At 47.2% G+C, this 12,201-nt stretch overlaps 1 protein-coding gene across 1 annotated transcript; it reads left to right on the top strand.

Moving 5' to 3' along the window:
* Window positions 1–1,415: 1,415 nt before the first annotated feature.
* LOC311237991 (pre-mRNA-splicing factor CWC22 homolog) lies at window positions 1,416–3,350 on the top strand (the record flags this gene model as incomplete). The annotated part of the gene is made up of 1 exon (XM_084325962.1): window positions 1,416–3,350. One exon carries the CDS (start codon window positions 1,416–1,418, stop codon window positions 3,348–3,350), a length of 1,935 nt encoding a protein of 644 aa, XP_084182088.1.
* Between the last annotated feature and the right edge of the window lie 8,851 nt (window positions 3,351–12,201).

Consider the following 12,201-nt stretch of genomic DNA (forward strand, 5'->3'; position numbering starts at 1 on the left):
CCTACGAGGGTCTGAAAGGAATGACCGAAACTACAGCGCGTTCAAGCTGGAGCTTCTTGCCCTGAAGTGGGCGATCACCGAGAAGTTCCGAGACCTCCTGCTCTACTCCCAATTCATCGTGGTCACCGACCACAACCCTTTGCGGTACCTGGACACAGCCAACCTGGGGGCGGTGGAGCAGCGCTGGGTCGCGCAGTTAGCTGAATATGACTTTGTAGTACATTACAAACCCGGCCGACTCAACCAAAATGCAGATGCCTTGTCACGCATTCCGATGAGACAAGAACCAAAAGTAGTGGACACTGAAAAAGACTTCCTAGCGATCACGGCGGAAGAAGTCCGTACTCGGCTGGGCCCCGAGGAACGGACCGATCCGCCGGAGGTCCCAGCGATCGTCGCAAGACAGACAGATGTGGTGGGCCCAAAAGAGGGCTTCCTAGTGATCCCGGCGGAAGAAGTCCGTGCTCGCCTGGGCCCCGAGGAGCGGACCGATCCGTCGGGGGTTCCAGCGGTTGTCGCAAGGCAAATAGTGGCCCAGAAGGGAAACAGCGGATATAGCTGGGACGAGTTACGGCAACTCCAAGTAGAAGATCCCGAACTGGGACCAGTAAGGTGGGCAGTGACAAGCGGGACCCCACCTACCAAAGCACTGTTGCAAGAAGTAAACCCGTTATATGGACAGTGGGAGCGTTTCCGTTTGCGCAACAAAGTACTGTTTCGGCGCGTTAGTGACCTCCGAGACGGGGAGGAGGTGCTGCAACTGGTGGTGCCGACGACACTGCGGCGACACATATACGAGACCCAACATGATCATGGGGGACACTTTGGCAAACGTGGGACCATAGACCTGATGAGGCGAAGTTACTTCTGGATAGGGATGGCAGCGGAGGTGAGCGACTGGGTGCAACAGTGTAAACGGTGTGTGCTAGCCCGTGACGTGTTCCCTAAGTCACAGGCCCCTATGACCTGCACCAACGTGACCGCGCCCATGTAAGTCCTAGCTATGTTCACCCGATTCACTATCGCCATCCCGACCAAAGATCAGACTGCCAAGACCACCGCCACCGCGCTCATCCGACATTGGTTTGTGTACTATGGCTGTCCCGCTCGACTTCATGCCGACCAGGGTCGGAACTTTGAATCTAGTGTCATCAAAGAACTCTGTAAACTTTACGGGATTTCCAAGGGATGGTAAATTATGAAACAGACCCTCCTCCAGGGACATCAGTCCAAAAGACAGGTCCTCTCCCAGGGCTAGTCCGAAAGACAGGTCTCCGTCCCGGTCTAGCTCCGGCCACGACAAACCCCCCTCACCAAGGAGCCAAGCCTCCAGTGGCTCAGGCAGTGACAGCAGTGATGATGATGAAGATGATGATGAAGAGGAGGCGGAGGAGGAGGGGCAGGCGGTGAGGAGGATGAGGAGCAGTGTGGCGCAGATCAAGAGGAATCCAGACGAGGAGAGTCGAGCCGGCCCGAGGAGCCAGTCTCCACACCAGAGGTCCAGGTCTAGAGACAGGTCCAGGTCTAGAGAACGGTCCAGGAGTCGGGACAGAGACCAGCGCTATGACAGAGGACGACACGCACGTGACCGCCATGGTGATCGCTACAATGATCACTATGATGACAGAGATGGCCGCTACGACCGACGACCCAATTGCGACAGAGACCCAGAGCACAGGAGGCGGGCTCGCTCCCACTCCCCAGCCAATTTGGAGCCAGCAGCACCCACAGAGGAGCCTCCAACCAAGAAGAAGAAAGAGGAGGTGGATCCAATCCTGACACGGACAGGCGGGGCTTACATCCCCCCTGCCAAGCTGCGGATGATGCAGGCACAGATCACTGACAAGAGCAGCCTGGCCTATCAGAGGATGAGCTGGGAGGCCTTGAAGAAATCCATCAATGGTCTGATCAATAAAGTTAATGTTTCAAACATCGCCAACATCATCCAGGAACTGCTGCAGGAGAATATCGTCAGGGGCAGAGGCCTGTTGTCTCGTTCTGTGCTCCAGGCTCAGTCCGCCTCTCCTACCTTCACTCATGTGTATGGGGCGGTGGTTGCCATCTTCAACTCCAAGTTCCCTCAGATTGGAGAGCTCATCCTGAAGAGGCTCGTCCTCAACTTTAGAAAGGGCTACAGACGTAAAGACAAGCAACAGTGTCTGACAGCATCCAAGTTTGTAGCTCATCTCATCAACCAGAATGTGGCCCATGAGGTGTTATGTTTGGAGATGTTGACCTTGCTGTTGGAACGTCCTACAGAGGACAGTGTTGAAGTGTCCATCGCCTTCCTTAAAGAGTGTGGTCTCAAGCTGACGGAGGTGTCCCCCAGAGGAATAAACGCTATCTTCGAGCGGCTGTGGAACATCCTCCACGAGGCAGCCATGGACAAGCGCATCCAGTACATGATAGAGGTGATGTTCGCCATCAGGAAGGACGGCTTCAAGGACCACCCGGTGGTTCCAGACGGCCTGGACCTCGTGGAGGAGGAGGACCAGTTCACCCACATGTTGCCTCTTGAGGACGAATACAACACTGAGGACATTCTGAATGTGTTTAAGATGGATGCAGACTTCCTGGAGAACGAGGAGAAATACAAGGCCATCAAGAGAGAGATCCTGGATGAGGGCAGCGGTGACTCCGGAGAGGACAGGGACGGCAGTGAGGATGATGGCGATGAAGACGAGGATGGCGAGGACAAGGAAGATCAGGGAGGAGATGGTCAGGAGAAAGTGACTATCTTTGATGAAACAGAGGTAAATCTGGTTGCTTTCAGACGCACCATCTACCTCTCTATTCAGTCCAGTCTCGGCTTCGAGGAGTGTGCTCACAAGATGATCAAAAAGGAGTTTCCTGACAGTCAGACGAAGGAGCTGTGTAACATGATTCTCGACTGCTGCGCCCAGCAGAGGACATATGAGAAGTTCTTTGGACTGTTGGCCGGGAGGTTTTGTCTGCTGAAGAAGAATTATATGGAGAGTTTTGAGGGGATCTTTGCTGAACAGTATGAAACCATCCACCGTCTGGAGACCAACAAACTCTGCAACGTAGCGAGAATGTTCGCTCATCTCCTCTACACAGACTCTGTGCCCTGGAGTGTCTTGGAGTGTATTAAGGTCAGTGAGGAGACCACCACCTCGTCCAGTCGTATCTTTGTGAAGATTCTCTTCCAGGAGCTGTGTGCCTACATGGGACTCCCCAGACTCAACGAGAGACTCAAAGACATGACCTTGCAGTCATTCTTTGAGGGTCTGTTTCCTCGTGATAATCCCAGGAACACTCGCTTTGCCATCAACTTCTTTACCTCCATTGGTCTGGGAGGGCTGAAAGATGAATTGAGAGAGAGGCGGTAATTTTGGAGACTGGGAAAATAGTTTTCTTACCTTGTAGTAGTACTTGTAACTTGTAGTAGTATTTGTAGTAGGGACAGGAATATTTAGGAAAGTAGATTTAGGACCACTTCTGTAAAGAAAGACTTTGCAAATAAACCATTTGGATATCTTTACTTTGCACTGGAGTGGCTGTGGACATTGCTTTTCTTTATCAACGGACGTACTACTCACAAGTAATTTGACCAGTGGAGTGGATCATCGGCCCTCACACTCGTTCAACATGTGAAAAAGAATAAATGTTTTCATGTATATGTTCATGTGTTATACCGTGGTGAATAATGTATAGTTTCAGAGTGATCCTGGCTAATTCCTGGTTACTGTAATGGAGCGATATGTGAATTCTGCTAAAAGCGTCCGCTTTGCTCGCCTGGACATGCTACTATTTCCAAATCAAAGGTATATAATAGGTATTATGTTTCATCATGAATGCATGAAAGGGGGGGGGGGTCGTTTTTTGATGCTCAGCAACGGCATGTGAAATCATTGTTGGATCAAAGTAGGATTGATGTCATATAGTCCTTACCTTTACTAGGAGGTATCCCAAAAATAATATTCCAATTGTCTGATCGCGATTTCCAGTATTGATGTCGATCGGGTCCCTGACATGAAGTGGCACAAGATATGCCTCAAGTGTGCTGAACGCGCTTCGAAGTGATCGGATGAAGCGATTTACTTGGCTTGATCTAAATTCTCCGCCCCCGGAAGAAATTAGATGTGACGCACAGTGTGAAATAAGGTTTCAAAGGGTGTGCAATACTGCCACCTAGCAGGATGCAGCCGGCATTGCACTCTAGGGATCTCAGAATGATTTCCTATGCGAGTTATGGTATCAGTGTTGTCGGAATGGAAAGTGTGCGCTGCGACTGCGAGTGTTCATCCGTGCAGCAGCACAGTTGTGCAGAGTATTATTAGTGTGCCGCCACAGGGCGAAGGTATATCAAGGACATACATTGCTACACGTGTCACTACCAGTGATGGGAATAACGACGGCGCTATAAGTAACGGCGTTACTAACAGCGTTAGTTTTTTCAGTAACGAGTAAAACGGATTACTCTTCCAATCTTAATAACGCTGTTACCGTTACTGCAAAAAAATGCGGCGCGTTACTATGAATGAACCTGTTTCTTTCATCAGACAGATATCTGCGCTGAGAGGCATTTCTGTCCTTCCTTGTTTAGTGGGCAGTGCGCGAGACAAACATGCTGACGATTGGCTGAGGTTGAGTAAAATGTCATGGTAAGCCAATCAGAGGTAGAGGTGGGCGGGTGCATCCAGAGTCTGACACACAGCGCGACAACACGAGCGATTCAGTCAGCGTGAGACCGCGGGTCCGTGTAGTGTACGTTTTGAGCCCAAATAATCCAAAACGAATCCAACGGAACAACACAAGCGAGCATTCAGCGTGAGACCGCGGGTCCATTGTTGTGTTGCAGCGCAGGGCACTATACAGTAGTGGCTCTACTGCTGACAGCCGTATCAACATAGTGCTGCACTTCCTGGTTTAATAGCACAGTCTGGTGCTCAGAGATATATCTGTATGTCATGCATGTCTTAAATGTCATGATTAGATTAGTTTAGATGATTCGATTAGATTCTTATATCTGTATGTTGTGTATGTCATAAATGTTATGAATTGAAAATGGGGGACCCTGATGTAAACAAGACGAAAGTCTTTCTCTGGTCTGCATCCCCTTAACAATTGTGTGTATTGAGCCGTACTGTATTGTACCCATTCTGCAATCTGTTAATTAAAATGTTCAATCAATCAGTATATATTTGTTATTTATTTTAAAACATCTATTGTGTAAGTATTTGTATGATCCACTATATAAACATAGTAATTAAATATCTACATACATGGCATTTGATTGGAGGCTAGTCTCATTGTCCCACAGCAACATTCAAATAGTTTAGATTTGATTTTTTTAGAACTCGTTGTTTATGTAAAAAAAAAATCTTGAAAGTAACGCAATAGTTACTTTCTGAAGTAACTAGTTACTTTTATAATTTGTAACTGAGTAAGTAATTTAGTAACTTTTTGGAAGAAGTAACTAGTAACTGTAACTAGTTACTTTCTGAAAGTAACTTGCCCAACACTGGTCACTACTGACGGGGCGCCTTTAACACTTTGGATGCCCAACCCGAGTTTTCTCGGGTTTAACCCCCGCGGGTTGAATGCCCATAACGAGAATATTCGTTTTTTTCTCGTTTATTTTCTTTATTAGCGATCTGAATTCATATTTCATCAACGAGTCTACCGTTGGTAAATCAGCCACTCCAGGCGCTCAGATGTGAAAAAAGCGCCCCCTATCGTCTTCCAGATGGTAATTCATCCTTTTGGATTGGACTCAATGAAAAGGCATGAGAGAAAAAAACCCGGACTCCACATTTTACTTCTCACGCATGTGACCGGAGTCGATCAGCTTCATTCTGGACCCTCAGAGCAGCGGGGATTATGTGTTGTACAGTATATGTGGTGGATCAATAAAAGGATCTGTTTTCGGAATGGCGATCAGGAATTGGAATAATCCATTTGGATACCATCTGATCTCAGGTAAGGAATCTATTTTACCAGTATTAGGATAATCAGACCCGTTTTCACGGAGCTATAAGCTTTCCCCCTATGTGATATGGCTGTTTTGACTGTAAAAGCGATCAGGAACTGAGAGAATCTATTTTCAGCGTGCGGCACCAGCATGCACACGTACACATATACTATCGATAATCTAGCGTTTATTTGAAAACTATTCATAAATAGGCAGAAAAATGACAACGTTCTAGAATATTCCAGTACAGGGCGATTATCATGGAATCTCGTCTTTTTTCCGTGAAAACGAGGGCTTTTCAAAATGATATAAAACGGAAATGAACCGATAAAAAAACAATCCGCTTCGACAATGTTGACTGGAAATGGGTCATTGATAATGCGACGGGCAGATTAGACACATAGCCATAATTTAAAACATAGATTAGGCAATATTAACGTTAACATTGAAGTGGTGCTGGGCATTCAAGCACTAAATGTGCGCCCCCTGCTGGGCATTCAAAGTGTTAAAGGGAACGTTCACTGTATATGTATTTTGAGTAAAGTAGTGCTTTCTTTGCCTAAGTGACAGAGACGTTGTGTATGGAGGGAGCAGTACTGGGGACCATATGTTTATGTGACTGTTGAGCGTTGAGATTTTACTTGTCGCCCTTATTGCCAGTTGTCAATGTGTATGCTAACCTAATTTCTCAACAGCGGAGCAATAAGGTAACAGGTTGGGGAGACTATTGATCCCTACTTTCACCGGGTGTGAGGGGGTACGCCGCTTGTTAGACCGGACGCAGTTGTTCAGGGGGGTTACAGGGTACTAATGAGTATTTGTTATTATAACATCCTGCATGACTAACGTACCTGTTCCTAGGTTAGTAAATCCTAAGGCCCTGCCTACTGCATTCCTACCCCTTACGTCTAACAGCGTGGCCACCATAGTTGGGGGTTCGGTGGGACTTAGCTCCTCCGTGTCCCTGCTATCCGGTGTTCGTATAATCTCACCCTCACGAAGCGGAGGTTATCCACCCCGCTACACAAGTCACAAGTCAAGACGGGCAAGTCTCAAGCAAGTCACAAGTCAAGACGGGCAAGTCTCAAGTCAAGTCCCAAGTCGAGTCTCAAGTCTGAAACTTTGGGTTTTAAGTCCTAATGTGTTCTTTACTAATGTAATGTAATTTAAAAATGATAATGCCAACAGAGTAATAGTTAGTATTGTGACGAGCCTGGTGGTGTTCAGACTCGTCACGGTTCAAAAACAAACAAATTCAACTGTCCACACAAGTGCAATTTCAATCAATAAAGGATAAAGGAATAAAGAATATAGTCCGATGGGCAATTAGAATGGTCGTAATACAGCCCAAGGTCAAAAACACAAAATAGGCTCTCGTACAAAAAGGGGATTGTTCAATACTCAGAGTAGTCATCCGGTCCAGGGTCAGTACACAAGGGGGTTTCTCAGCCAGTCCAGGGTCCAGTACACAATGAACACCTTCTCGCCTTCACCTCTCCTCTCCACTACCTCTCACCTCACAAAACTCCGTAATAACAATCTCTCTCTCCGTACTTCGCTCCTACCTCACCTCCTCTCAACTATACTCTCTCTGTCCTAGTGTTTTATGGTATGTGTCTGGTGTGTGTGCGTGTGGGATGCGGGCGATCTAATGGTGCACATGTGTGTTCTATCAGTCCTAATCAGCTGCCTAATTGCTTCCTCTCCTCCCGTGGCAGTAGTATCTCCCATCCTTCACGTAGCCATGGGACGGGGGATGATATCTGCCACAGTATATTGAATTTAGATTATTCTGACTCACGACTTCCTGCTCTGCTCACGCAGCAACATGATAGGCGACTGACATGAACCCAAAGCGGAGCTGTAATCAGGGAAATTAGATCGATTCGCTTCTCGGCCTTATCCTTTTTAACATGTCGGGCACGGGGAGAGAATCTATAATCTCATGAAGTCACAACGAGTCACCGGCGTTAAAAAGTCAAAGTCGAGATGGTGCAAGTCTTTTGTGATCTCGTCACAGTCGAGTCTGAAGTCATCAAAAACACACAACTCGAGTCACCCGAGTCCACACCTCTCGCCGCAATTAGAAACTGGCCCCGGTAAATGTCCAACCCCCCCCCCCCCCCCCCAATGTACAGTTTACTCCCCCTCAAATGTATATATTCTCTTTTAGAAACTCTGTCTGTAAATAAACAGTACTGTATATTTGTATATCTTGTAGGTCATAAATGTCTGGATGTAACAGTACTGTATATCTGTATGTCGTGTATGTCATAAATGTTATGATGAATTGAAAATGGGGGACCCTGATGTAAACAAGATGAAAGTCTTTCTCTGGTCTGCAATGCATCCCCTTAAGAATTGTGTGTATTGAGCCGTACTGTATATATATATATTTTTTTATCCACTTTTTCTCCTCTTTTTCTATTTTTCTCCCATCCCAATTCCACTGTGCCAATTCCCCCCTCCCCTGTCTTGAACGTTGCTCGCATATGCCCCCCACTGGCCGGTTGTAGGGAGGATAGAAGCCTTGCATCACGTGTCCTCTCCGATACACGAGGAGGCAGCCTGTCACATCTTTTCACCTGCCAGCGCGGACTCTCATTGGCGAGGTGTAACGTGTGGGAGGCTCACACTACCCCCGCCATTTCCTGTCTCTGCTGTGCTGGCGTCCCCAACCGACCTGTAGGAGTCGCTGTCCACAACGTCCAGATTACCACCCATCGACTTCCACCCGCTAACTCTGCCAATTGAGTTAGTATGACGGCTGGCGCAAGCGTTGGTGACGCGCGCAACCAGCCACCCAGCCGCCATGAGCCGTACTGTATTGTACCTATTCTGCAATCTGTTAATAACATTTTCAATCAATCTATCGCCGAGTGTGAGTGGGAGAAACCCTCCTTTTCCCGTTTCCTGTTTCTCTCTATTTGTGTCTCTCTGCCGTCCTCCTCCCTCTCTCTCTCTCCGCCTCCTGTCTTTCCTGTAAACTCTCCTCCTCCCTTCCTGCTTCCCTCCCCTCTCATATAGAGAGGTGTAGTGGTTACGTCATTGGTGTTTCCGGCCGGTCCACCATCTTGAAAATGCAATGTATTTCCCCATTGCCCATTTCTAAATCGCCTCATTTAAAACAAATAAAGCGTGAACATTTGCATGGTGTACCTTTCTGTGCGTATTCATCCACAATCTATAGCTCAACATGAAAATATTCGCAATTAATCGTAAAAATAAATCGCAGAATTTTATTTCAACCAAAAATGCTCAAACAATAATGTTCGTGATAGAAGGGAACTCATTTTGTGCAACAATGGAAAGCTTGCCAATGTTCACGAGGCAGAATTGTTACAATAGCCGATAATTCATTTTCCCAATGATAAATCCCTATACGGGTGGACCTCGCGGGCGGTCCAAGGTGACGTCAGACTACACCTCCCCTCCCTCCCCCCTGCTGTGATCTCTGCCTCTGTCCCCCTGAACACCACGCTGCCGGGGTATTGGACAGAGAAAGAGCGCTTCCAACAACGTGAAACAGACACTTCCTGCAATTTCTACTTAGACCGTGATTAGCGCTGGAAAGGCCCGCCGCCGAGGGAAGAAAGAGAAGTCTGCTGGAAAATTGTATTGGAATGTTTCTGTTCTTTTTTCTGTTCTTTTTTTTTCTCTTTTTCCTTCTAATGAATAAATGTTTTGGCAGTTTGGTCTTGTTGCCTTCCACACGCACGCACACACGCACGCATGCACGCACGCACACACACACGCACACACACACGTGTGTACTGGTGTAAAGAAGCGAGCTATACAGGCTTTCATTAATAGCCTGGTAAAGCCGCCACTTCTTCTCTTCATTTTCAACAGTAACGACCTCTCTGTGAAAATGCCGTCTGTTTCTTTCCATCTGGTCGGGTGCACAGAGCGGCAACGGCGGGGGGGGGGGGGGGGGGGGGGGGGGGGGGAGAGAGAGAGAGAGAGAGAGAGAGAGAGAGAAAGGAAAATATTATTGGTAGTTATGATGATGTCTGTGCTGCGGACATTCATACAGTGATACAGTTGTACTGTATGGAGCTACTGTATCACGTGGAGGGAGGGACTGGGCGGGGGAGGGGGGAGGGCGGGGGAGGAAGCAGGTTTTAAAGTCGCCCATGTTATCCAACAAAAGACACATTTTTCTGCAACCTGGAAAAGCCGGTGCGTACATGTGTACAGCGTGTCTCTCCGCCCCGGGTGGGTTTCCTGTGAAAAACACCATATAAACGATCGCTCTGCAGGTGATACAACAGAACACCTATTGAGACGCACGTTGCATATTTAATTTTATTTCATTTTTTATTTATTCGTACATGGAATTATTACAGTCCAACAGTACATATTATTAATATGCTCCACTGAATTCCATGGCCGAAAGGAACGGGAACAAGACTATTCTTATTGCCCCTACACACATACAGTACACTGATAGACTAAGTGCAATGTTTACCAAACCAAACTGAATGTACATACTTATTTAGCAGAAATGGAAACATCAACACAATTAAATTAACATAGCTAAATACATTTTGTGTATCTATCAGTTAAATTACATAATTTAGGTTCATTGGCAGAACGCTCTCCTCCGAGTTCCCTGAACAGACACATTATTAATAACCTGGAGACTCGTCGCATAGTAAGACTCAACTGTGAAGGCAACGTTGGCTGAACCCTGAGTCATGCTCCAAACTGAACCCTGAGTCATGCTCCAAACTGAACAAGACTATTCTTATTGCCCCTACACACATACAGTACACTGATAGACTAAGTGCAATGTTTACCAAACCAAACTGAATGTACATACTTATTTAGCAGAAATGGAAACATCAACACAATTAAATTAACATAGCTAAATACATTTTGTGTATCTATCAGTTAAATTACATAATTTAGGTTCATTGGCAGAACGCTCTCCTCCGAGTTCCCTGAACAGACACATTATTAATAACCTGGAGACTCGTCGCATAGTAAGACTCAACTGTGAAGGCAACGTTGGCTGAACCCTGAGTCATGCTCCAAACTGAACCCTGAGTCATGCTCCAAACTGAACCCCAAGTCATGCTCCAAACTGAACCCTGAGTCATGCTCCAGACTGAACCCCGAGTCATGCTCCAACCTGAACCCTGAGTCATGCTCCAAACTGAACCCCGAGTCATGCTCCAAACTGAACCCCGAGTCATGCTCCAAACTGAACCCTGAGTCATGCTCCAGACTGAACCCCGAGTCATGCTCCAACCTGAACCCTGAGTCATGCTCCAACCTGAACCCTGAGTCATGCTCCAACCTGAACCCCGAGTCATGCTCCAAACTGAACCCTGAGTCATGCTCCAAACTGAACCCTGAGTCATGCTCCAAACTGAACCCAGAGTCATGCTCCAAACTGAACCCTGAGTCATGCTCCAACCTGAACCCTGAGTCATGCTCCAACCTGAACCCCGAGTCATGCTCCAAACTGAACCCTGAGTCATGCTCCAAACTGAACCCTGAGTCATGCTCCAAACTGAACCCCGAGTCATGCTCCAAACTGAACCCCGAGTCATGCTCCAAACTGAACCCTGAGTCATGCTCCAAACTGAACCCCGAGTCATGCTCCAAACTGAACCCTGAGTCATGCTCCAAACTGAACCCTGAGTCATGCTCCAAACTGAACCCTGAGTCATGCTCCAGACTGAACCCTGAGTCATGCTCCAGACTGAACCCCGAGTCATGCTCCAAACTGACTGGCTGAGAGGTTAGAGAGTTGTTGCTACGCGTTGCCACGGACGCCGGCGGTCGCCATCTTTGGCGGATCGATTACATTAATAACGTGCGTTGAGAAATCGCTAGAATTGCGAAGGTCAAGGTGGATCTGAGAGACTGAGAAGGTCTGTAAGGGGGAGAGGAGGCAGGCTGATGTAGATCTTAGAGAAAGTCTGTCAGATTAGATTAGATTAGATTAGATTCTTTAATGACCACCCAGCCAGGCTGGTGGAATTAGTTTTCAGTGCAGTTACAGCATTGTTCCAACATAGAACATATAACATCACTTACAATACATACATACTACATGCAGTTAAATACATAGATACATAATTACAAAGACCATAATATAGGGCGGTTAGGTGGCCGAGCGGAGATTGCGTTCGTCACCAACCCCGGAGCTGTGAGCTGGATTCGCCTGTTCGAATCCAGCTCACAGCTCCGGGGTTGTCACCAGCTTGGCTGGCCGTCTGCACTAATACAATTGGCTGTATTAGAGGGTGGGA

The sequence above is a fragment of the Notolepis coatsorum genome (assembly GCF_963971535.1).
Source record: "Notolepis coatsorum genome assembly, chromosome: 12".
NCBI classification, from domain to species: Eukaryota; Metazoa; Chordata; class Actinopteri; order Aulopiformes; family Paralepididae; genus Notolepis; species Notolepis coatsorum.